Source organism: Panthera pardus, unplaced genomic scaffold (genome assembly GCF_024362965.1).
Source record: "Panthera pardus isolate Hobbes unplaced genomic scaffold, ASM2436296v1 HiC_scaffold_22, whole genome shotgun sequence".
Lineage (NCBI taxonomy): Eukaryota > Metazoa > Chordata > Mammalia > Carnivora > Felidae > Panthera > Panthera pardus.
The window spans coordinates 23,374,813-23,402,325 of NW_026526788.1; the positions used below are offsets into that span (position 1 = coordinate 23,374,813).

Genomic DNA, 27,513 nt, shown 5'->3' on the forward strand with positions numbered 1-27,513 from the left:
ACCAATTGGGTCAATTTAATTAATTTACATAGTAATTTTATTTAGTTTTTGAAGTATTCTATGCATCACACAGTTCAGAAATCAGAAGATACAAAAGCACGTTTAGTGAAAACTCTCCCTCTTTTCCTACGTCCTTGGGCACCCGTTTCCCTGCTCCTTAAGCAACCGGTGTTAATTCTGGTTCTCTTAAACTGATATTTTAGCTGAAATCTCATTTTATTTGTATGCTTCCTCACACTGACATAAAGGAACAGAGTATGAGTTTGGGACCCCGGGGGGAACTAGCTTCATAAATGTCCAGGGAGATGCCTTAGGGTGACAAAACAGAGCCCAAAGCAGAATTCCGTTTTTATTATAAAGAAAAGTGCTAAAGGAGAGATCTCACTGTAAAACCCGAGTCTCCCCATATACTCATGTGGACTTCTCTGTTTCTGGGTTTCCAGAACAGGCTGTTCTCTTCTGCCTGTTGCATATGTATTGAATCCTGGAACTGTGAATCTCTTATGATGAAGATTGAATTTCCCATTGCCATTTTTTCAGATAACAGCCCGGCGTCAATGGAAACATATTTATGATGAATTAGGCGGTAATCCTGGCAGCACCAGCGCCGCCACTTGCACCCGCAGACATTATGAAAGGTAAGAAGCCCCTTCTCGGGGGCGTCTGGGTGGCTCAGTCGGTTGAGCGCCCGACTTTGGCTCAGGTCATGATCTCGCACTTTGAGAGTTCGAGCCCCGCGTCGGGCTCTGCGCTGACAGCTCGGAGCCTGGAGCTGCTTCGGATTCTGTGTTTCCCTCTCTGCCCTTCCCCGCTCGTGCATGCTCTCTCTCTCTTTCTCTCTCTCTCAAAAATAAACATTAAAAAAATAAAAGTTGAGATATAATTCACATACCATGAATTTTACTCTTAAAAAAAAGCCCTTTCTTAGAAAGCCCTTGCTTAATTAAAAGTGTGTTAATTGGAAGCAGCTTCTGGTGAAGGATAAGGAGAAGTCTAAAGGACTTTTTTGGAAATAGAAAATATCCCCTGGCATTTACCTTGCATACCGCCTTGGGGTTTTTTAAGGGACATGGCTCTCTCTGGTTACCGGGGCTAAAATTAGATGTTCTTTTAGTTTGGTTTTATCCTGTGACCACCTATTTGACAATGCCTTCCCCACCACCCCCAACACAAGCCTAGACTACTCAGTATGTTTTCTGTAGGTTTATTTACTGTGAGAACCTTCCACTTCTGGAAATCCTAAGTCTGCAGTGTTACTATGAGGTTGCCATGTAAATGTGTTAACATTGAAATGTATTAACGTTGAATGTGTTAATATTGAAAAGTAAGCATTTCTTTAATAAGAAAATTGGTCCCAGATAAGATCCATTGTTTTTTTCCCATGTTGGTATTTTTCTTCTACAGCTATGCTTTTCACCAAGAAAATCCTTTCTTGCCAAGCCGTGCATGGCTCAGTTTTCTAACACTTTTAGCTTCTCTCAGAAGGTGATGATCATGCAAACAAGAAGTAATGCCAAATAAGCCTACTATGAAGGTTGTATCCACAAGAGTGTTTCCTCTTTGCATTAGGACTGTTGTTGTCCACAGCATTGCAGATCTGTTAGTGAATTCATGCATTATCCTTGTTCTGCGCTTCTAGTCCATACTTAATGTGTTAAAGTCACACCAACTTCTCTATCTCTGGCATTTCCCTGCTGAAATGTTGACTGACTCAGCAACCTGGTTTCAAATTCAGATCCAAGTAGAGGGGTGTGTGTGTGTGTGTGTGTGTGTGTGTGTGTGTTTTAATGCATATGTTTTAATAACAGTCATGGTTGGAATGAAGTCAAGACACAGCTGAACAAACAGGCCAGTTAGCTTGCTAGTTTGAAAGGTAAAACATAACTGCCTAATGTGATGGTTGCCTTTTACATGTGAGTTACCATTCCAATTTCATCCCAGATGCCCAACACCTGCCTTCGGATCATACAAATGCATCCTCATATAATGTCATCTGGAGCATCAACTCTTAGTCATATTTTTTTTAGTTCAATTAAATTTTTATCTGTGTTGCATTCAGCGTAGAGTCTCTTTTAGTATAGCCATTCCACGAAGCCTAGAATGTTTTGGTCGGTATAACCTAGTAAACTAGGTTGGGTTTAGTAGCCCATGGAAAAATCCCCATGAAGTATTCCTAAGGGATTGCCTTACGTGCTGTTACAGTCCACAAGGATTTTTTAAAATGGTAACAGGAATTCAAATTATTACTCTTCCTAGCCTTTTTTTTTAGTATGCTACATCAGTTTTTTAAATGTGAGTGTTACTTCTCTCAGTATTTACTACAACAGCCTACATTCTCACTGTACATAACAGGTACACCACTGAAACCCTAATACAAAATAGCATAGATATCTCAGGTGAGTGTTGTGTTAAGAGCACTTAAGGTAACATATTCAACTTATTTTTGACTTATGATTCAAGGCTTTAATCAGAACATTTTCATTAGAAACACCGTCTGTATTTTCAAAGGGCTTCTATTCTGATAGTGAACCTCCCATATCTCCATGTGCAAATGTTCCCAACACCTGAACCATCAAACGTAAAGGACCAGACAGCAGTTAAAATTGGCAAAAAGAGTGTATCTCAGCTGTTTCACTCACTTTAAGGATGAAAATTAAACGTATTACAAAGCATCACATGATCAAAAAACAGATTGGGTTTGATGGAAAAAAGATTGGATCTGATAATACAGTGAGTGTGTGTGTGTAATTAACTCAAGTACTGGTGTAGATAAAAATAGCCTCAATCTTAAATGAGATACCAAGATCTGTACTTAGTTGCATGACATACCTCATCCGCAGTAGTAAAATCCCAAATGCCTTCAGTCAGTCAAATTGGAAAATTCTAGGAGAGATACTTTACACTTTAGCAACTATACAACATTATTTAACATTCTTAAAAAGTTCTCTTCCCTCCTCATTCTTGGGAGTAAAGGGGATGTTTCATGAAGGTTTGGTGTCCCAATGGATTAAATACTTTTGAGATGCTAGGTCACTCACTCTTCTAAATCGAGAATTTGTTTGGTCAGTGCTTATCAGTCAGGATCTAGTAAGGACAATAAAAACCACACTAGGTATTCAACAAAGAGAACTGATGTAGAGACTTGCTTAAACCACTGTTTTTGTGAAGCTGTATGTTAACACGGAGGTAATAACCACAGGTTCCCTGGGGCCTAGAGGAGAGGCTGTTGCCACCCACAAGTTTAGAGAGTATGCCTCACAGAGCTGGGGTTAATATCCCTCCTCCCCGGGGAGGCTCCCAACCAGTGCTGGTGGTTGAGCTCAGAGGTGGAGCATCGCGGAGCTAGGCTCAGACCTGAGGAGGGAGTGCTCCCTAGCTGGTTCTGGGCCCCAGAGCAAATGGAGGGTGATAGTTCTGAGATTGTCGAAAGAAGCTAGAGGCTGGAACCAACTGCTGCTGCTACATCACTGTTGGGTTGGCCCTGAAATGAGCAGCGAACAAATTAGAAAGAAGGAGGGACTTCCACCCCTCCCCTGGCCTGCTATGGCCCCATTTGCAGAACCCCAAAAGGAAGACAACTGACAAAAGAGACATGTAATGGGCGGGACTCCGGTCCCAGAACACAGAAGAGTAGGTTTGGAGCTGAGACAATCAATAGTCAGCTGCCAAGTGGGACCCCCAACATGGAAAGCTCTGCACAGAGCCTGAAACCTTATCCCAGGGTGGTTAGCATCCTTCCTTGGATATCCTTTCACTATCTAGGCCCCTTTCACATTGTCGTGATCAGATACAAAAAGGGTGTCTTGAGTGATTAGTAATTAATAATAGTGAAGCACTAAAATTTTCAGATAACTGACTTTTTCTGGGAAAAAAAAAAAAAAAAAAGAGGCTCCACTTTCATGATCCTGAAAGGAATCACCCATGCTCCTGTGTGTTGTGGTGGGCAGAAAGGTCTGGGGCAACTGCTCCAGATGTCTTACATCTTTATTCTCTTTAATGGTTCTACGGGAGAAAGGCAGAGGACACTGAGATCTGTCCAGTGACTAGAAACAGTTCTGCTTGGGTCAGAGAAGAGCCTGAAGCTCTCAGCCACAACTGTGCTTAGGGACTTGGCAGATTTCATTCCTTCTTGCTAATTACAGGCATGCTAACACAGAACAGAGAGGTCTAGATTGGGGAAAGGCCACCGTTTTCAAGAAGGTTCAAGAAGTTGAAAAAGATCAGGGTCTTGTGGGCAAACATCTAGTCCGGAGATGCCCGTGGAAATCTGTCAAACCTTCCCCGTCAGATCAGAATGATCAAGTTCCCCCTGTGCATTCAGTCACACTCTTTTCACTCTTTTCACTCCGGTATAGAGACTCAGTCTTTTTCCTATTTGCTTACCACCAGCTTTGCTTTCCTAGAAGATGAAGAAATGAGTGATCTAGTAGGCATTATCCACTGATTTATTTTTCGTGTGGTGTGGTTCATGTTTCCAGTAAATGTTTTCATTTTCCAAAAAGAAAAAAGTAGCCAGTTCCTCAGTGAATATTACTTGTATGTTACTCGGGCACTCTTGGTTTATTAATGAGTGTAATAATGAAAGTGTGGGTTGTTGAAAAGAATCAATGAGTGTTTTTATTTAAGGCACAGCAGAAATGGTACAATGCCTGTGAATGCATCATTGTTGCTGAAGGCCTGACTCGTCCAAACTTGCCTCTGATTGGTTTAAATCAAAGAGGTCCAAGCACTTCATAAAAATGTCTTTGTCAGCCTGGTTTTACTTCCAAACCTATTCATCTCTGTCAGTTTTTAATATTAGTACCAGGCTCCTGGCCATAGTCCATTAGTACTGTACTTAATTGCTCATGTTACAGCTGATCACCAATATAAAAAGCATTAATGTTCCCCATCGCGAGACTGTTGCTATGTAGACGTCTCAAACTCAGCAAAGCTCATGAAGTGTGGTTATTCTGGACATTCCTTGCCCAGGATTTATAGATAAAGTTCCTATCAGTTATAATGCAAAGAAAAATGCCCAGCTCCTCCTGGTCAGGACCCTACTAAGTAGAACATTTTCCTCCTGATCTGACTCTCTCTGTTGAAGATGTGCTGAGTTACCGTTATCAGGACAGGAGCAAAAAAGGGAAATGGTTCTTTTTATGGCATTCTCTTAGCTTAGTTTTCTGGAATAGTAATTCACTTTAAAGACTTTGCTTTCACATGCAGATTTGTTTTCTTTTTTAGAAAAATGTTGTGTTTTTTTTTTTTAAGCACATACAAGAGAGAAAAAAAAATCTTCACATAGAATACCACATCACTGGTTTGAATTTTCTTGAATACATTGCATGGTCTGTGTCTGAGGAGCACGTGAAGTTGTTATTAGGGTTGGAAAAAGGAGCATTGAGGCAAAAGGGCTTTATGATGTGCTTTTCTGAGTATTTAGAAAATCAAAATCAGGGGTGCCTGGGTGGCTCAGTTGGTTGGGCAACCGACTACAGCTCAGCTCATGATCTCATGGTTCATGAGTTCGAGCCCCACATCAAGCTGTGTGCTGACAGCTCAGACCCTGGAGCCTGCTTCAGATTCTGTCTCCCTCTCTCTCTGCCCCTCCCCTGCTAATGCTCTGTCTCTCTCTGTCTCTCAAAAATGAATAAACATTAAAAAATGTTTAAAAAAAGAAAATCAAAATCATAAACAAATGTGCTTATATGCAGGAAATGAGCAATTATGCATCATCTTCTTATATACCTAGTGCCCAATTTCAAATTCTAACCTTTTGCCTTACCTGGAAGTATTCCCCTGGCAAGACTGTCCTGCTGCAGGGCTGGGGCGGCCTCCTTTGCAGTGACCTGGGGTCAGTGGTACCCAAGCAGACGCATCTGAGCAGAACCCTAGTGACGGCTGGACCTCAGCCTTTCCTCTCTGAAGAAAGAGAGGTTCATGTTTTGAGTAAGATAAATATGTGCTTTAAGATAAAGACCAAAAATATATCAAGTCCTAAGGAACTCAGCTAATCATGTTGTGAGGAAAAAGCCAAGGGAAAGTAAAGTAAGGTGAGTTCCAGTTCTGTTTATGTCCTGGACATGATTTGCTATGTTTTTGGTCATTTTGATACCCTTGAAGTTAATCAGTACACAATTCAGAAAGACACAGGCAAGATCACAGAGTATTTTAGATTTGAGAGGTCCCTTAGTCGTCCTCTAGACCAGTGCTTCTCAAGTGAGGCTTTCTGGCCTGTCTGTGTTCTGTGAACAGAATAATTATGAATAAGCATTGTTACACGTATGTAGCAATTTGCCAGAATCATTTTATGTCTGTTGAAACAAATAAAAAATCGGGCCTTGTGTTTTATGTGCCTTTCTTAAATTTCATTTTCTACTAATTCATTTTTATGAGTTACGAATTTTACACCAGTGTCAGTCAGCAACAGACAGGAAACTCAGAAAACTGGTCCTTCATGTCAGGCCACTGAAGAAGCACTACTCCACACCCCGGGCACAGACTCAGATGTTTGTGGGGGAGGTAGCATAGGTGAGTGCAGTGGCCAGGTAGGAAAGTAGGAAGCTGGCACACACAGACAGGCCAGAGAGGCCCAGCAGGATCAGCCAACACCACTGTCTTGGACAGATACAGCCTCAGTACTGTCAGACCTTGAATGGTTTCATGATAACTTTTACATGAAGTCACCTGACTTGCAAATATTGGATCCAATATTTCTGAAAATATTTTACATCAGTTAAACTAAACATACCCCTGGGCAAAATGTACCCTATAAGCTGCCAAGTTCTGTGGGGACTGAACTACCTTTGGCACTGGGCTAATCCAGTCTCTGCTCCAACGCCTTGCAGTTGGGGAACAAGAAAGAAGCAGGCCACCGTTGGAGGTGCTCTTCATCTAAACACTCTTCCACATGCTGAACAAGATACCATCTGTGGCTTCCCACTGGCCCTCCCTCACCTTCTGGGTCTGACTCTTTGTCTGTGTGCCATTTCCTTGGTGATGGGCCGCCACATGCTTGGCAAAGCTTCTCTCCCACTCCAAGGCCTCCTATTCCATTCAACCAAGCCTCAGAGCACGATTTATGGGTTTTCACGAGGTTGGCCTGCTCTTACGTAGATGCCTCCAATTTGTGTCACTCAGAATACCCAAAGCGATTCCAGATGTGGTATATAGTACTTCTTGGGATGTAGCAGTATCAGCCTTTCAACATAGCCTGAGATTACATTTGAAATTGATAAGAAGCCCCCTCCCAGTGGCCACTTTCTTTTTCTGGGATAGGAGTGATTTGCCATTTGAGTGACTGACTGACTGCCTTTTTCCTTTGCTGCTGTCCTCAAGAGCCATTGGGTGTTTTTTGAATACCTATGATGTACAAAGCATTCTCTGGGATAATGAAAATGGATGAACCAATGAGTTTGGAGTAGGGTTGACAAACAATGAGGAGGTGCTCACCCTACCACATTTATGGAAGAGATCGCTAAGGGAACATGATGCTACTTTCCATGAGGCCAAGCTCAGCTTCAGAATTCTCCTCAGTATGGCACCCCCAGGCCAGTGCTACCAACTCAATAGAACTGGGAGGTACTATGATCCTTGGCTTATCTAACTTATCATACGATCTGACTCTTAGTTCATACATACATGAAAGAGAGTTGAATATTTAAGGCTATAAAAACCTTAGGTAAGTAAGTAATAGATACAAATAAGACGTTCAACAGGGATGAAAGAAAGAAGAGAGAATTTTCAGCTGGAATGACCAAAGTCTTCCAGGAGGATCTAGAATTTGAACTGGATCTTAAAAGAGTTAGGTTAGAACTTGAGAGATCATCATACATCACACATACAGAGATCAACATACAGCTAAAATATTCAGCTGAAGAATTCAAGAACAGTAAAGATACTATTTTTGGGAGCAAGGATCATGTGGTATTGCTTTCCTTGAGTCTCCCCAATGCACCCAGTGCAGCATCATGAACATATCTGGGAACTCAGGAATTAGGAGTTGAATGAATTGATTTCAATCCAAACAAAAAGGACAGTTTCTTCTACAAAATGGGCATAAAGAGGTAGGGAACGAGGTGGTGGAAGAGGCTGTCAGGGGAGTACTAAGGCTCAATTTCAAATCAGATCCACCACAGGCAGGTCTTGCAGTTTATCTTCTCAGTGTCTGTTAACTCTCTTGCCCTGAGGTCCAGTGGCTGGACCACTCCCATCCTCACCCATGGGTGACCATGGTGGGGTTGACCAATGTCTGGACTTGCAGCTCCTTTCTAAATACTGTGTTGGTAATGTGGGCTCTGGCCAGTGGGCACAGGTATTAATACCTCTCCAACACTGCCACGCAGGCTTTCTCAACTCCCTTTTTCCTCAAATACACAGAAGTCCTCCTGGCTCTTATCAACAGCCAGGAGCCTGGGAAATCTAAGGTGCTGAGATTCAGGCAGTCTGAGGCATTTCTGCCACTCTTCCATCTACACTCCACCAAGCTTGTTCTGGGGGACCTATAGAATTCCTCCCCAAAGGACAGTCAGATAATTTCCTAAGCAAGAGCCTCCCTCTGTATCACTCAGCATGCCTAAAATGCTCTGATAACTTTCCAATGCCTGGATATTTCAAGAAACTTTTAAAAAGGAAAACAAAACTCTCGCCAGGCCCTGGAGTAGAAAAACTGGTTTCTGCTTTAAAAAAAAATAAACAACAGCCTTTGAAAAATCTCTATTTAAAAATTCTTAAATTTGCCTCTAAATGCGAGTTGTAATTAATAGAAGTTGGAGTTTACACTATCGAGTGTAAAAACACCCTCAGGCACAAACTAATCAAGTGTGTATGTCATGCTGTAAACTACAGCAAGTTCTTTGTTTGACCCAAAAAAAGCTTGCCAAACAGCAGTTTTTCTTTGTCAGTCTCCTTTATTGTCTCATTTTTGTTTTCACCCTACCTCCCCCCTTTCTCACTCCTTTGAACCTGGGTACAGTATTTAAGAAACTTTTCAGGTCCTATGTTTTATTGATAGTTTTCATCAAGCATGAATTTAAATTTGAGAATAGATTAGGTGTCTTAGCCCCTTTTCTTTTTGATAAATAACAAGAGGTTTCTACTTATGATTTTCTGTCCTCGGGGCTTTATCATTAAGATTAAATAACTGTACTCTCAAGCATGCCACTGCACAAACATCTTTTCAATTACGTGAGTAACAGATGCCTTCACAAAGGAACTATTGAAAATTCAGAGAGCCATGTTTCCAAAAAAGAAAGAAAAAAAGAATCAGATGACGGAAGAATGTAATTGTTTACCATTAAAATATATCCTTAACTCTTCCACCGAAAACCTCTCAGAACATTTTGTTTTTATACAACTTACTACAAAGTTTGATCAAAATTATAAATGTTTGGGGGAATTGTTGAACATTTCAGAAGCTCTGGAACCCATGGTGTCTCACGTAGATGAGACCTAAATGCAGTAGTTGTTTGCCTGTCTTCACATAATGGACACTGTCTGCCTTCATTTGTGGGGTGCTCATTATGTTGAAAACACTGTAGTTATATTTGTCTGTTACTCTTGAAATAATGTTCATCTGCCCTTGAAATGGATCCATGCAACTTGATTCTGAGTTAGTCATTGTTTTTTCATTGAGAAGAATGATTGCCTCCATCTTTGCTGGCTGACATTGTGGAGGGCTGGGTGCTATTTATGGTCTATGCCCTCTGTTGTGAGAATGTACTTTAATCCCAGGGCATCAAGTCAGCCTTAAGTCCATTCCAACTTTCTTTAGTGTGAAAGACATGGGGATAACATCAGTCTAGACCCTCTTAGAAGAGGCAAGGAGGCATCATAGAAGCAAAGCCCCTGAGGAGCTTTCATTCTAACTGGGGAGGCCATGAGAACCTCAAACATGGTAAGATTAAGTGCCCCAGGCTGGAATTCATGAAGGGATACGATTCCTGAGTTTCTCTTACCATCCAACATCAAGCTGGGCCTCATCCACGTAGGGTCACCACCTTTTCAAGAGTCATGGTATTTTAGAAAAAGGAGCATTGTGCCCAGTGCCCAAGCCATAGGGCTGTTCTAATGGGTTGACTCCTTGTGGAATGGCCATGGGTGTATTTTATAGGTCTGTTGCGTCTGAGAAAAAGAGAATGCTCACTCTGATTTTTTTAGTACCTTAAGTGCTTAGAATTCTCCTAACCCAGGGGTGATCAGTTCAGTATCTCCTGAGTGTCAGTGCTTCTCAGACAAGGTATAATAGTGCAGTTACCCTGCTGATATGAAGGCAGCTCAGAGAGGCAAACAGATCTGTGTTTGAACTCAAATTTTAGCACTTAATAGCTGCATGCCTTTGACTAGTCATTTAATAATTTCACTCTGAACCTCCATTTCCTCATCCATAAAAATGAGGGTAAAATAATGTACCTATATATACTTCTTTTTGTAATAGTTGAACTTAAGGTATACAAATACCTCCTATTAATAGGCATTTAATACATGGTCCCTGTTATTAATATTGGAATGCCTAATCAATATATAAGAATAACCAGAAGTTTCTCTCCCCATCCTCCCACCTCAGGCCCCCACAGACCAATGTAACTGCAGTTCAGCGGGCCTGTCATCCCTGAGCAACCTCTCTCACATTGACAATCCTTTATAGGAGTCAAGCCACCATCTTGCTTGGCCCAGGCTTCATGTACCTTGCTTTTCTTTTTTTACTTAGTTAGGGTTACAGGCACTCCAGGACCACAGAAGAAGGTGTCAGAGTCATTAATGGGCCTAGGAAACAACTCTCCCACCACTTCCAGGGGCAAATGGACGGTATTAATGCCTTCAAAAAAGTTTCTTGTTCATCTTCTGTTGTCTCTAGAGTAGGCAATGAAGCCCTGTTAGGCAGGTAATTTTCCCAAGAAAGACCTTTTCTGATGACAAGTGGCCATATATTGTTGTTGATATAATGGGCCACATGGCTTTTGGGTATCTTACATAGAATACAAATGATGCTATTTATACCCACTTCCTTATTAAAGCACTCCATTCAGTTTACCCTTGGTGACCTCACGGTCAAGCTAAGTCTTCCATATAGAACCCATGCTGCATTCTCCCGTGGTTTTCTTAGCTCACATGAGTCCTGCCATTCACCATTCTCCATGGCCTACAGGTCAGCATGGCCTCTGTCTCCATGGTTCAATGCTCAAAGCCTTTAGTTCACCTCCTCATCTGTTTTAGGAGGGTGCTGGAGACCTCTTTCTCAGCTCTCTTGGTTACTGACATTTTGCTCCTCACACTCTGCACGCTATTTTTTCTGCTTTCCAGAAACACACCATAAAATAGAGGAGATTTTTACCCAGGGCCCACATCTTTCTCAGATGGAGCTTGGTTTTTAAGAGAACAGGAACAAAGTTTCTGTTGTACTCAGTGAGTGTTGTGCCCACTGAGGAAACATCCCACTTCTGTGTACGCTGACATAGCACATTTGTGTCTTTGACTTTTGTTTTGGTACCAATCACCCAAACGCCCTTCTGCCATTTTTATGGTTGTGGTCTGGAACCCTGAGAGGTGGACAGTATGTGAGATTAGAAACTTTCTAGTCTTCTTGGAACCTTAACAAGGGTGCATACATCATCTTCAGAAAAGAAAAATATACCTTCTATTGGCTCCATATTTGGTGAAAGATTGCTTCCCACACTTCACAGTGAAGTTATATTTTCAATTTCTGGCTGAGAAGGGAAATGTCTGGCCAAGCCTTAGAATTTATCAACCCTGGAATCAACTTAGAGGTATAATGACTTCATTTGGGATCAGATCAGATCCGAAGCCCCAGCGGAACCAATATGTCATTTCTTTTCTACCGCCATGTAAAAGCCTAATACTGCAAGTATAGTAGGAACATTTTGGCCCTTACATGCACACCAGCTTTATTTCCTTCTGACCCTAAGGTATTCTGTTCCAGGGGCACCAGCAGATCTTTGGGCCTAGAGTTTTTCACAGGTTTGATGCCATAACAGTGTCTATAAAGTGACGAGGGTGAGTTTGAGGATCAATTACAACCCTATAAATTACCTACTTCTTTCTCCCACTCCAGATTGAGTCAGTTCTAGACAGTATTATACTATCATTTTGCAGAGCTCTATAAATAGATGGATTCTCATTTTTCCTCTTAAGCACTGTTTGCTCAATGTTTTTGGCCCCAAAGTTCAGTCATTCCACGCAAGCATTAATCAATACAGAAGATTATTAGTGGTTACTCGTTCAAAAGAGATTTGACATTATTTTCCGTCTGAGTATGGGGAAGGGAGGGGGACAGCGCTGCCTAATAAAGATGAAGTCTTTTCTTCTTTTGTATGAAATGCAAATGATGAGGACATGTGGCGATATACATTTCTTGAATGTGAGGCTGCTGGTTTTTGTTAAGAAAGAGAGGCAGGACCCTGGAGGATTTTAGAATTTGTAAATATAAAATTATCTGCCTTGGTGTTTAAAAAAATAATAAAAGAGAGAAAGAGCTGGCAGGTTGCCAGATTACTTACATTACAGTAATAGATTTGCTGACCCCTGACTTCTGCTGTAGGGAAATGTATTGAATTTTTCATAATATCAGATGAGGCAGATCTAAAAACCTAGTATACTGAGCACCATTATTTAACTTGAGATTTAACAAAGCCGAAATCTTTTCAAACCAGCAATTTCTTGTATGATGATAATTTAGTGGCTCAGATGCTAATAAATCAAGGTTATAATGCTATTGATTTGTTAATTTTAACTTGGGTTGATTTTAAGTCGTCTTTATTTAAAAAAAAAAAGATGAAGAAGGAGAAGGAGAAAAAAAATCTTGCTTTCACAGTGACTGAATTTAATAAGAATCTTGGTGATAGCAAAAGGCTCCCCTACTGTTTCTGCTGTGGGGTGGAAAATGTTATTCTTGTATTATTCCTAGGGAAAAATAAAATCTCATGCTGCTACAAATCTTATGCCTATGGAAAGATGTTATTTTTTAATACATGATGGCTTACCTATTTCAGATCCATTAATGGCATCGTAAATAAGCATTTTGCTAATCTGAAATGTGAAATCTGGATAATAATAAAGGCCCATTTATCTGCCAAGCTTTCAATTCCCAGAGTAGATGTAGATCAGGGGTAAAAATCTCTCTGGATTTTCTAATGAATATATTGCTTCTCTTCCCCATTACTTCCACCCACCTAAAACCCAACCCACATTCTTAGAGTTGCAGCCCATTGAAGATGGGCTGTGTAATGAGTTCTCAGGGGCTGGGGTGCATTTTTGCTTTTAGCTGTATAGTTTAGAGACTGATTAAATCTTTGTTGTACTACAAATATTTGAGGAATAATCATCCGCAAGGCACAGGCATGTTGCATTATACTAGATTCTTTATACACAACAAGCCTACTCAGCTTCCTGCATTGGGTAACGTTGACCTTAATATTGGCTAACCTGTTTTTAATGGTATTGCATTTACCCTAAACGTTTAAAATGTTCCAAAGCCTATAATAGCTTTCGTCTTTTTGTACTGTAAAAACTTCTAATAATCAGATGATAAGATCATATCCTGTGGGGTAATTGTGTTGTACCATGACAGGATAACTGAAAAAACATTCAGTGAAAATCGCACCAAACGGAAATCACTATATGAACAGTGATTGTTTGTGTGTTGTGTGAGATCGTGCCCTGTTCTTTGGGGCTTAGCTGGCCATATTTCTACTTGTTTCCTTTTAGCTGCTGCCTTTCTTGTTTTATTTTGGGAACCTTTTTTTCCCTGAGCCACTATAATTATCTTTCAGTGATTTAGAAGGAGGAAAAAAAACCACTCAATTGACCTTTACACACACACACACACTCACTCACTCACTCACATATTCTCTCCCTCTGGAAGCCTTGAACAAGCAAAGCTTGTGTTTGGATTCAGTTTTACCTTAGTCATGCCTCTTTCCAGATACAAGAAACATTTAATTCCAGATTTCCTGCTTCTGGCTTTAGGCCTTTGACCAGCAAAGTGAAATGTATTTTTTACTGCTGTCGGCCAGCCAGCTGCTGAGTTGAGTGAAGAAGAAAAAAAAAAAAAAAAAAAGAAAGAAAAGGAAAAAAAAAATGAAAGCAAAAAATGAAATGGAAATGTCGCCCTGCTTCTTGAATCTGCAGAATTGTCTAAGGAAATTAAAGTCTCCTAAAGGCACCCAGCTAAAGGGCCTGGGTGGCCCGGGCCTGTGAGAGCCTGAGGGGAGGGGCCCACGTTGGGTGTGCCTCCAACCCAGTTCTCTGCCTTCTGTCACCCTCTCCCTACACTCAGAGGTAACACTGTCATGCTTCCCGGTGAAGAGGGTTCCTCCACGTGTCACCGTCGCGATTACAGAATGAAGCTGAGGGCAAGGGGGTCCCAACAAACAGCAACCATTGGAATACCCAGACTTCAATGCTACTTGGGTTCCCATGGCAACCAAACAAAAGTAAAACAAACCTATCCATCCCAACAATAAAAATATGTTTTCATTAAAGTCTATTTAAAATGTTTTTCCCCCCGTTTAAAATATTCAATGCATTTCACTCCCCAGACAAAAATCCCCAACCTGCCGATGTTAAAGGGGGATCAAGTCCCTGGCAGGACCACGCAGATAAAAGGAATCGGGGTAATGTTGGGGACTTTACAGATGAGACGGGATAAATTCAAGTATGAACAAGATTGCTTTTTTCTCTCTTCTGCTTAGTTATGCTTTTTATTATATAAACATTAACCGTAATATTACAGTGGGAGTCAGGTATTTGGCAACCATATATTATTTTAGTAAGTCTACATCGAGAGAACAGTTTCCAGTTTTAGCAGCTGTAACATGTTTAAACTCAGTTTGTAATGGGATCTGAAGATAACTATTCCCCACGGGCTGTGTTGATCTTCATGGCTGGCCCACTGCCAGACAGAGGACTCGAAACTATTATTCACGCCTCCTTGCACATACCTTGTCTGAGCATGCTCAGTAAATGAATTTTGTTTCTAATATGCTGTAAATCGGGATTTCATTTTCCCATAATTTCCTTGGTATTTTATTAAACATCGAACTATTATCACAAAAGCCCCCACGTCTGTACTCGCAAACCTGAACAGTTGTGTGTGTTGAAGTAGCTGAGATCCAAATTGCCTGGTTAGAAGCCGATTGTAGGATAGCTAACAAATATCCAAACCAAAGAAGTTTTTGCCTGGAAGTCTTAGTTTAAAAATAATTAGAGTTCCCAATATTTGAACAGATTTATGTTGTTTATAAGCCAAGTACATTTTCTTCATTGAGTCAACTTGTCTTATTTAAAACAAATTATGTTTGCCGTATTAAAGTTCATATTTTTAAGGCTGAGTCTTGTATTAATCCCACAGTGAGTCATTAATCATACCAAATGCATTATAAAAACTTTAATCACTGCAGTTGAAACTGAGATTGTAATGCAATCCATCCCTTTTAATTACATCAGCTATTTCTCCCTTTCAGATCAAGAGCTATGTCGCAAAGGGAAAACAGATTAAAACTAGAGCTGTTTGATGTTTCTCTTTTTAGAACAATTTTATGTACTTTGTTTGAAAAGTTATATAATTAAAATGCTTGAATTTTTCTGCCCTCTGATTTTTGTGGCTTGAGTGGTCTGTCCGCCCTCCTCACTGGGGCTGTCTTTTGTTTGGCACCCCAAAACGGGTGGGAGTCACCCACCCACCTCAGAACTCGGGAGAAGACAGCTGTCTCTCAGCTACACTGAGCTTGCCTCCCATTAACCTCTTTATCTTAAGTGTCTGCTCTATATTTTAACATGAATGAAAATATAAACTTTGGAGACAGGCAGAACTAGGTGCAAATTCCATCTCTAACAAATGGTGTAATGCTTAAGCAAATTATTTAACCTTTCTGGGGCCTCGCTTGCCTCATCTCTCAAAAAGGAATAGTAATCATAGTACTAGTAATAGTAGTAATATCATAGTAATAGCAGTAATATCATAATAATAACAATTACAGTAACACTCCAGGAAGATATTGTGGAGATAACATGAAATAATCTATATAATGCATTTAGGACATTACCTGACACATACTAGTGCATACTTAGACTATCATGTTCATGAAGAAGTCAGGGGCTTTGAATGCTTTGTTCACTGCTATATCTCAGTGCTTTGAGCACTTACGCACATAGTAGGTGCTCAATAAATAATAGTTGGCAGAGCAATAAATGAATGCCAGCTGTCATTAGTCTTGCTTTCATTGCTGTGATAATATTTTTGGCACTTAGCCAGGTTCCATGAGCTGTGATAATGACGTTAACTTTGGACGCTTCCATTGGTATCTTTGGTATATAGATTCATAAAACCAGAAAGATGTCTTGCAAGGAAGTATGTAAGTTACCAGGTGCTGGTTTTGACCAAGGAAGTAGACCCCGGAAGTGTGGAGTAAGTTTCTAGAAATGCACAGGTGTCATTGGAGATGAGGTCCTTCAATAAATTGCTTATATTGAGAAAAGAAACTAAACCCCAGTAGCATCAATGCTACCTGGAATTGCCTCCCAAGATTGATCATCTCTTCTGATATCCTTCCAGATTAATCCTACCATATGAAAGGTTTATTAAAGGAGAGGAAGATAAACCCCTGCCTCCAATCAAACCTCGGAAACAGGAGAACAGTTCACAGGAAAATGAGAATAAAACAAAAGTATCAGGAACCAAACGCATCAAACATGAAATCCCTAAGAGCAAGAAAGAAAAAGAGAATGCCCCAAAGCCCCAGGAATCATCAGAGGTGAGTTGCTGTCCTCCACAGAAATACCTCTGTGAGACACATCCTGTCCTGTGTCTTCTGGAACCCTGCATCCAGAGCCGTGTCCCTGAATACCCACAGCCCTAGACTAAGAATTCACATCATCTCAGCTCCACGGGTCCCCATAGAGTGGATCTGTTGGTTTGCCCAGGAGCTGGAAGGCAGTGCGTGGTATTAACTGGATGGACCAATAACAGGATCTAGAAAGATGAGAACATCCTGTATAAAACTGATAGCAAATGCTGACTTTGAGATAGAAGGAGTCAGGGCTTCAGCTCTGGGAAGCAAAGAGACTCCTATGTGATGTGGCTTCTTTGTCATTTCACAGCCAGCCTATCTGAGGAGTTGGTCTGACTCTAAAGCACACTTTGTGGGTTCTAGCACATTTGGGATGTAGAAATGATATATGCCATGTCTCCACAGGACTTCCCTAAAAACTCAGAGATTTGTTTGCCTCCCATAATTGACTTCTGTGCATGAGCCTTGGGTTGAAACCAGTTTAGAAACACCTTAAGTATATACTATTTGTAGGAGAATTTTGAAATTGTTCCTCTGAAACCATTATTATCTCTCATGTTAACAGGTAGTTTCTGAACCTTTTAAAACAAGCCCCAGCTACCCACAGCCCCCAACAGCCCTTTGGTAGAAGCCATTACTGTCAGCATACATCCAGTCATGGAGGCTGATCTGGGCTCTGTTTCAACATGAATAATAAAAAACCCTGCTGCCCATAAAAAAAAAAAAAATTAGCAGCCACATTTGGAGACAGCATGTTCTAGGATTCAACCCCAAAGGGAATTTTGGTGCTGATATTAAACACCCCCTAAAAATCAGGTTTATAATGAACACATAAGAGACTCCCTAATTAAACACTGGCTTAAAACACACAAACACACACACACACACACACACACACACACACACACACACACACCACACCAACCTCCTAACTAGAAATTAACCTACCCAACTGACTCCTGTGTAAGAAGAGATTATTAATACCAAGAAAAGATTTATTTTTTATTTTTGTTTCGTAATTATTCTAAGCTTTAGTAATTAAAAAAATGGGGGGGGGGTGGGGGAATGATGCAGAGATTTCTAAACATCTGCAAGCTTGCAACATAAATGGCCAAAAGCAAGGAAATTCCAAGTTAAGGCTGACATTCCATTCTTCCTTTATCCCGTTGGCCTGGTGATTTATTATAGGGTTTTGGATCAGTGAGTTCTATTAGATACCATATGTACAGCATCGCCAAAGCACCAGAGGACAAACTGAGGCCATGGGGCCAGCTGACCTTTGAGTGGCTCCACTTTGGGGATGAAGTTTGAAATGGTTATTTTGTGAGGTGGGGGCAGAGTCCTCAGCCCGCTGCCCTGAAGCCCCTCAGCTTGGGGAATGATTGTTGCCAAGCATAGAGCCTGACTCCCTCCAGATCACAGAAATTCTTAAGGCCTTCAGGCTCCCTGTTTCTCCTAGGCCCCAGTGCCTCAAGGCACTGTAATGTTGGAGTATCAGAGGTTATCATGGTCAGGTCATCTGAACTACCTGGACTCTCATACCCTCTCCGAGGCTGACCTTAGAGTAAGCACTGCTGCCCACCTCCAACACAGACCCATGTGTTTGGCCAGGTATATTTCTCCTCGGTGACTGTGTGTTTGGAGTTTGGATTTTATTGTTGTTTTTCTTGATGTTTTCAATATGAAGCAGTGAACTCAATGGAGACAGGAGGGCTTATAAAGCCCTTCCAGTCAGACCCACTATCTTCAGGTAATTGGATTGCAAATGGCATGGTGGGAAGGTACCATTTAACACATCAAGGCAGATCATAAAATGCCATCCCAGGAAAAACGGTCCTTTACTTTTTTCTGCCTAGCTTCCAGAGACCCTCTAAACCTGTTTTACAAACAAAACCATAAAACTCCATGTAACCGAAGACCTAGGTCCCAGAAACTTCAGTGAGATTGAGTATCCCCTGTAGCTTTACTTCAAACCACAGCCCCATCAGAAACTGACATTTAAATGCAATTTGCCTTTTTCCCTTGCTGTACTCATTTTTCTGTATTTTCATGTAATGTATAAGCTCAGGGGACCAATGATGATTGTTAATGTAGAACAAGTAATGATATTTGTACTGGAAAAGGCAACTATTAGTACAAAAAAGAAAAAAAAAGAAAGAAAGAAAGAGAAGAGAAGCAAAAGCTATTAGGTCTTACACGTCCCTAAAAGACAGAGTTATCTTCAAGTAGATTTAAGGAGAAATACCTCTGAAAGGGTTTGATTTCTTTAAAATATTTTTTCTGTGCACCCCTACACCAGCATCCTCAGTCTTACCCGAAGATGTTAATGTGGTTGATACTTCTTTTCTTAACAAAGAGGAACAACATTCAAGGGATGAGATGATGGGGGGGGGGGGGGGGGTGGGCAGGGGTTGGAAAAAAGACCAGCTCAATACAACTGTTTTGTGACTGTTCTCCTCTTAGACACGTCAGGGCAGAGTGACAGTTTTGAAAGGGCTTGTCAGCCAGCTGGGTCACAGATGGAAAGTTAAAATGACCTTCTAAGGTCAAACTTTGCACAGCTACATAATGCAATGAATGGGTCAAATTGTGCCCACAACTTCTGTCAATAGGGACACATAAAGCGCACACCCATCTCATTGACCACAATGTATTTCAGTGAACAGAAAAGCTGCATTTGTGGTGGTGCTCACTGCCTGAATTTTGATAACTTCATTTTCAGCTTTAATAGAAATATAGTTTGCTGCAGCCTAGAAGGACTTTGAGTCCTCTGTCCCTCAGGTAGACAGGCTGGTGTTGCATCCGCATAATTTTTTAATATTTTAGCATTATCTGCATGTCATATGGCACCGAGTAGAAATTAACACTTAAGCATTGCTAATTTTAGGCATCATACTGAACACATTAGGATGAGATTTGCTGTCTCAAAGAAAGGCAAGGGGTTCTAGGAAGTTTGTTGCCTGTTGTTGATATGGGGTTGGTTGGTTTTTGAAAGAGAGATGCTTTCAAAAAAAAAAATCTTTCTCCAAAGTGTCATAAAGCGCAGCATGTAATTTAAAACCCATTTGGATAATTGACTGATCTGACAAAAAAAAACACCTCAGAATTAACCTATATATTAGAATCAAAGAATGATAAGATCGTATACACTTTGCTATTTGATAGGTGTCACACAAGGGACTAGAGCGCCTATCTACCCTCATGTTTCTGTAATTTAGATTTCTTTGTTTAGAGCTGTGATGGGTGGGGGGCAGAATAAAGCTTTACAGAAACTCCCTGAGCTGATTGACAAGCCTGTTTTCAAGAAAAACTGCTGCGTGTAATATTTTGTTTCATAGCAAAATGTGTCAACGCATTTGGCTTCCTTCTGACTGTCTTTTGAAATATTTTATCAGGTCTCATCAGAGCCAGAGAAGGAACAAGAGACTTTAAATCAGAAGAGCATCACGGAGCCTCTCCCGGCAGCAGATGTGAAGAAAAAAATGGAAGGGTACCAGGATTTTGCAGCGAGGCCCCTGGGGTCTAGGGCAGACCCAGAAAAGGACAATGACATAGATCAAGGTGCCGACAGTGAGAAGGTGGTGGAAGAGGTGGGAGAGAAGGGGCCTCCTCCTCCACTCCCGAGTGCCCCTCCGGCCCCCGAAAGGGGTCCAGCCCCTGTCCCCGGGGCCGGCAAACAGCCACTCACCTCTCCCAGCGCTCTTGTGGACTCGAAACAAGAACCCCAGCCCTGCTGTTTTACAGAGAGCCCTGAAAATGACCTCCAAGAAGCGCCCTTCCCTGGCTTCCCCACCACGCAGCCACCCCTGGCAAACCAGAATGAGATAGAGGATGACAAGCTACCCGCAATGGCGGATTACATTGCCAACTGCACCGTGAAGGTGGACCAGCTGGGCAGCGATGACATCCACAATGCCCTAAAGCAGACCCCGAAGGTCCTCGTGGTTCAGTCATTTGACATGTTCAAAGACAAAGACCTGACTGGGCCCATGAATGAGAACCACGGGCTCAATTACACCCCTCTGCTCTACTCAAGGGGCAACCCAGGCATCATGTCCCCACTGGCCAAGAAGAAACTTTTGTCCCAAGTCAGTGGGGCCAGCCTCTCCGGCAGCTACCCCTATGGCTCCCCACCCCCTTTGATCAGCAAAAAGAAACTCATTGCCAGGGATGACCTGTGTTCGGGTTTGTCCCAGGCCCACCATGGCCAGAGTACCGACCACATGGCTGTTAGCCGGCCGTCAGTGATTCAGCACGTGCAGAGTTTCAGAAGCAAGCCCTCGGAGGACAGAAAGAGCATCAGTGACATCTTTAAGCATGACAAGCTGGGTCGATCAGATCCCTACCGCTGCAGTCTCTCCAAGCATCACCTTAGCCCCCTTGCTGACTCCTACGTCCTGAAGCAAGAAATTCAGGAGGGCAAGGAGAAGCTTCTGGAGAAAAGGGCGCTCCCTCACTCCCACATGCCTAGCTTCCTGGCTGACTTCTACTCCTCTCCTCATCTCCACAGCCTCTACAGACACACTGAACACCATCTTCACAACGAGCAGACAGCCAAGTACCCTTGCAGGGACATGTACAGGGAATCAGAAAACAGCTCTTTCCCTTCCCACAAACACCAAGACAAGCTCCACGGGAATTATCTCGCGTCGCTACATCTGCAAGACAAAAAGTCGGCCACGGCCGAAGCGCCCACGGATGATCAGCCGACGGACCTGAGCCTTCCCAAGAACCTGCACAAGCCCACGGGCAAGGTCCTGGGCCTGGCGCACTCGGCCCCAGGGCCCCAGGAGAGCAAGGGCGCCCCCCACTTCCAGGTCCTCAACAGCCAGGGGCGAGACTGCCACCCCAAAGCCTGCCGGGTATCGCCCATGACCATGTCGGCCCCTAAAAAGTACCCCGAATCGCTCTCCAGGTCGGGAAAACCTCACCACGTGAGATTGGAGAACTTCAGGAAGATCGAGGGCATGGTCCACCCCGTCCTGCACCGGAAATCGAGCCCCCAGAACATTGGCGCCGCGCGCCCCATAAAGCGCAGCCTAGAGGACTTGGACCTCGTGATTGCCGGGAAGAAGGCGCGGGCGGTGTCGCCCCTGGACCCATCCAAGGAGGCCTGTGCGAAGGAGAAGGCCTCGGAGCCGGAGAGCGAAGGCGGCAAGGCGGCACACAGCGCGCACTCGGGGGGCCCATCGGAGGGCCACAAGCTTCCGCTCTCGTCCCCCATCTTCCCAGGTTTGTATTCCGGGAGCCTGTGTGGCTCGGGCCTCAACTCCAGGCTCCCGGCCGGCTATTCCCATTCTCTGCAGTACTTGAAAAACCAGACCGTGCTTTCTCCACTCATGCAGCCCCTGGCTTTCCACTCACTTGTGATGCAGAGAGGAATCTTCACGTCGCCGACAAATTCTCAGCAGCTTTACAGACACTTGGCTGCGGCCACACCTGTAGGAAGTTCGTACGGGGACCTTTTGCACAACAGCATTTACCCTCTAGCTGCTATAAATCCTCAAGCTGCCTTTCCGTCTTCTCAGCTGTCGTCCGTACACCCCAGTACAAAACTGTAAGCCCAGAGCTGCACTCCTTACCCTGGGGGTGATGGCTTATAGAATTAGAAGTCAGTATTTCTTCTAATCCGGGGGTAAGATCAGTCCCAGCCAAAGGGGCTGAACATGCCGAGAAGGGAGGTGAACATACCTGATTTTTCCTGGGACGACTCCAGCCTTGGCTAGTCGGTCTCCAGCCCCTTCCAACCCAGATGCCCTGGCGCCTAGATGGTTCCCTTTGCATGTGGGTCTTGTGAAGGGATTTTTGTGTATCCAGGAAGAATTTAGAGGACCCCGTCTTGAGGATGGTCAGGAACAATTTGGGGAAAAAAAAAAAAAAAAAAAAAGAAAGAAAAAAAGAAAACAAAAAAAAGAAAAGAAAAAAGGGGGAAGGGGCAGGCATTTCAAAGGAAGGGGCAAGGAAGACTGGCAAACATTTGCCAAGGGATGCCCCTCTTCCCACAAAACTCTCCAAGGTTCAATCAATGCAATGTATAGTGAAACTTCAGTAGATCTTTCATTTTGACACTATTAAACAATCCAGAGAAGTAAACACTGTTAAAATGACTGTATATATTTGCTTCTTAAAACTACCCGTATCACTGTTTGCTCACCTAATTTATATACAGGTAGTTCCATTTTCTCCCGGTTCCTTCTTGTCCTTTTTTTTTTTTTTTTTTTTTTAACAGTATCGCTTTTGTTTGCAGGTCTTTTGTTTTGTTTTATTTTGTTTTGTTTTGTTTTGTTTTTTAAAGGCTGACTGACTGTCCTAGTTGTTGATGTGTGTTTGTAATTTTTCCACATCTTACCATTTTGAGCAGCTTTGGGTGGTAAAGTTATTGTTTACAAATTGAAGCAACTGATTCTAGTGGAACAAATGAAAAAGAAACAGTTGAGCACACAATAGTGCAAAGAATGTTCCTTTGCAGATCCGCAACTTAAGGATTTTGTTCCTCATAAATGGCATAGTCGAAAGAGCTTATACACTGCTTACCCGGCCAAATGCTTTGCTTTGAAGTATTGGGTTATGTGAAAATATCGAGCATTGTCCTTACCTTATCTAGGCTGTGAAACTGTCCTACATACCAGAGGAATCATAAAAACAAAAACCTCACTGGCAGCAAGCTGCTGAACAACAAGAGTCTAGAGGACATATTTGTGGGCTGCGCAGATATTTTAGGAATTTCAGAAATTAGAACAGAAGCCAAAATGATTTACATTGGTGTTGGCACCGATCCCTTTAAACAGTGTGGGAAAGGGGGTTGGGGAAGAAGAAGGAGCCCCACTATCCGGAAGAAAAGGAGCAGCTGGAGGCCCGGGCACCTGATACCTTCCCTGGGTCGCGGTCTTTTGAGTAATAATAGGTAGTCACATGGCCTTCATCAAGTTGGTTTCTTGTTCTCAAGAAGAGCCTCCCAGGCCACATCTCTGTGGGATAATTGGCATCCTGGATTACCCATTTCAAAAGAAAGCCCTCTTCTTTGGGTTTATGGGGCGTTAGTTTTGTGAGTATGCACGCACATCTGGTGGGTCGTGTCATGTTTTTAACCACCTGGCAAGACAGTCCACTTTACGATTTCTTTTATTGTTGGAAGAAATGGCCAAGTTGTTCAAGCAGTCAAAAGATGTGGAGAATGTGTATGGTCATTCTCGCCACTTTATTCCATGCGCTGCTGGGATGTAACATCGAGGTGGATGCATTTTCTAAGTGTGTTAAAAGTCAGTCAATACAGAGTGGATTTTCTTTCCAAGTCCCATCCCTGCTGATAAGACTGCTTGGGTGAACTCCCCAGCCAACCTTTCCCTCCCCCAACACTACCAGTAGACATTAGAACCACAGTTAACCAGTCCTTTACCTCTGAGATATTTAATTCTATGAAAATTTTGATGACAATTTTCAACTTCTAAATAGGTAACTTGACTGCAAAATAACCACAACTGGTAAACAAGGACACTGCGGCTCTTAAAGCCATGCATGCCATACATTTGTATTGAAGCGTCTCCATGACATGAAGCCAAATATTCAATGTAACATACTTAATATCCAAAGGTGGAAACAAAAGAATGTAGAGATCTAGTGTTAAGAGTTCCATTTGCTTCAATTAATTATTTACCTTCCTGTGGAATTTTACATATATATATATATATATATATATATATATATATATACCATAGATAGACTAGTAGAATATAGATTATAAATGTGTGAGTGCAGATTATCCTGCTATTGCACAAGATGGAGGGGGAAAAAAATCTCAATTCCAGCTGGCAAATTGCTAGCCAGGACACATATAAGCAAGTTGCACTAGATTGAATGGTCACAGAATCAGAGGCCATGGAAGAAAAAGGAAACTCCAGTGTTTCTGCAGCAGAACATGGGCTAGACCCTAGCACATGGTCTCTAGGAGTCTGTTTCTCAAAGGAGTGGGGGCCGTCTGTCCCTGGTGGAGCTCACCTATCCGTTTGGAATATGGGGCATTTGTTCTCCCTGCTACAATGATTTCAGTCTGGTTTCATCATGTTGGAATTCGATCACACCATTTTCAAACAATGTTAACATAGTCCAGCTTTTGTTTTCCTCATCTCTTCCGAGAGGAGACTCACTGTTTCTGTCTGAGGAAGCTCATACCCTCGGCAAAACATCAGGACAAATAAAGAGAGATGGGGGTATACATTCCCAACAGAAGCAGTGTGTTATTTGTTTTAAAACTCCGAACAGAGATCTTGGAAATCTTTCAAAAAAACCATTGAATTCTTCATTGGCTGAGAACTACATTTTAAAAAGTCTTAAATAGGGCTTTGTTTGCATTGTTTGAGTTCAAGGGGCCTTATTATTGAATGGAATTGCCCAAGCCTTTCTTTGTGCAATCAAAGCATTGTTATTGGTAGTTTAGTAAAGGAAACTGTGGAATCTAATTGGCAGTGGAGTCATAAATCTATTTACTGAGTGTGGCTTCCAAGAAATGTTGCAATTCAAAATAGCACTAAGTCCGTGATTTACTGGACACTTGGAGATTCTAAATAATATTAAAAAAAAAAAAAAAAGAAAGAAAGAAAGCTTGCCATGCAACTTCTGGTTTAACATTTGGCAACTTAAAAAAAGAGAGAGAAAACAAAACAAAATAAAACAACAACAACAACAACAACAAAACCCCAGCCCAACTGAGATTCAGAATTAAGTATTCTTCTAGTAAGTGATTGGAACTTGTAATATTTGCCACAGGACTGACTTATTTATTTACTAGCTAGAAGCTCTTAAGTTCACTTGTTTATCAGGGCATATACAGAAGGGTTTATTAAAACTCAATGTTGACTTTACAACTTTCTGACCTGGTGCATGAATTCTCAAGTACTGTATTTCACTGTGTTGGTGTGTCTGATGGAAATTTCGAGGTGATCCCACAAAAATATTTTATGTAGTGTGCCTTCAAAGAGAACCATTTTTTTCTCTTCACTTGTTGTCCCACAAAGTCACATTTGGTGGTGGTCAGCCAAGTCCCATCTGGTCCAGTTTTACTCTTGTCCCAGATTTAAAGAGAAATGGGAACAAGTTTGCCCCAGTGAGACCCACACCATTGCAATGAGTATCTTGAGCACTTAAATTCCAGTGTTGGCTGTTGATGTATTTGATATTCTGCTTGTCTCCCCATGGTTGAAATATGTCTGAAAATAGCAGCATAATCTCTTGGCTGTTTATACTTTTTTAAACTTTCCTGTGTTGTAAATATTGTATACTTTTGGTGATTCCAGCTATGTAACCTCTATGCTCTGTAAGGTGATTATTTGTATATAGCAACATGGCCCAGTGATATTACATAGTTTCCCAATGGAGAGGTTATTGAGTAACCTTTGCATTAGTTTAAACACTACCAGAAGAATGCTGAGCCAAAACTATAAACACTCAATTTTGTATGTTTTCCAAATTGTACTTATTACTGCTTTTGATACTGTATTACGTGCCAATAGTTTCCCAATCACATAGCAGGCAAGAGATATTTTGTACTTTTTGATCCACTGTAATATTTAATAAAAAATGTTACTATCTGTTTCCTTTTGGGTGTGAGCAATCTGTTACTTCTTCCTGAGGAGTCCTGTGGCCTCAGGACTTTTTGCACCCCGTTGTCGCCAAATTGGATAATAGCGGTGATGATGATGATAATTGGTAATGGTGATGATGGTGTCTACTTTGTTGAGAATTTGCTGGGTGCCCAAGTGACATACACACCCGCACGTGAATACAGGTACACCTGTTTTACTGATGAGAAAACTAAAGCTTAGAGAGGGCAGTCAATTTGCCCCAGGTCACCTAACAAACTGAGTTAGGATTTGAACCCAGAGCTCTTAAGTCTATGACTTCCTTTGTATGCCACGCTCCTCTCCTGGCAGATAACAAAAGTCACTATTTACTTGGTCAACAAAGATTTACTCATGCCTGAACTGCCGGGCTTAGTGTTAGGAGCTGGAAATACAATGGTGAGTAAAAGATAAATATTGTCCCTGGAACTTATAAATCTTATGAGAAACAGTTAATCAAGTAGTCAGTCATATAAATACAAAACCTTGACCTGACCTAGTTCCCAGGGAGAGGAGTATGGTAACAAAGTGATACATGAAGAGGAAGTGGTGATTCAACTGGCATGTGAAGAAGGAACATGAGTTGATCAGGTGAGAGGGAATTGGGAAAAGAGGAGTCCAAACATAGGGCACTGCATGTGCAAAGGCCCGGCAGCAGGGACAAATTTGGTTTATCATAGGTATAAAAAAAAAAAAAAAAAAAAAAAGCCTGCGTGACGGAAGCATAATTGACAAGGTCCAGGGCATGAGGGTGAGGTTGAGGTGAGGTGAAAGAGTATAGCAGGGGCCAGTTAGGTAGAACATAACAGACCAGGCTGAGCATTTTGGTCTTTTTCCTAAGCAAGAAGAGGTTTAAGCAGGGAGGTAATGTGTTCAGATTTCTTTTGGTGTCGCTGGCTGCTGTGTGAAGGCAGACTGAGCAATCTAATACCAAGATGGCAGTCATTTCAGTTGGGGTGGTGGAATGGTGGCATGGGCACCATTCAGAGATGGTTAGAAGGGTGAAGAGACAGCAATGGATTAAATGGGACAATTGATGGATACTCAGGGAAGAGTGAAAAGCTAGGCAAACAGCGTATTCTGACTTATGCTGATGATGGACGATTTCTGAT

General features: G+C 42.0%; 1 protein-coding gene across 2 annotated transcripts in view; it reads left to right on the forward strand.

The window, feature by feature from the left end:
• Positions 1-26,375, forward strand: part of ARID5B (AT-rich interaction domain 5B) — a 180,479-nt gene extending 154,104 nt beyond the window's left edge. For both annotated transcript variants that reach the window (XM_019444284.2, XM_019444285.2), the window contains 3 exons: positions 541-638; positions 16,553-16,751; positions 20,183-26,375. In XM_019444284.2, coding sequence (XP_019299829.1) covers positions 541-638; positions 16,553-16,751; positions 20,183-22,348 — 2,463 coding nt within the window. In that variant the 3' untranslated portion in view covers positions 22,349-26,375. The remainder of the gene's footprint in view (positions 1-540; positions 639-16,552; positions 16,752-20,182) is intronic.
• Positions 26,376-27,513: the final 1,138 nt, after the last annotated feature.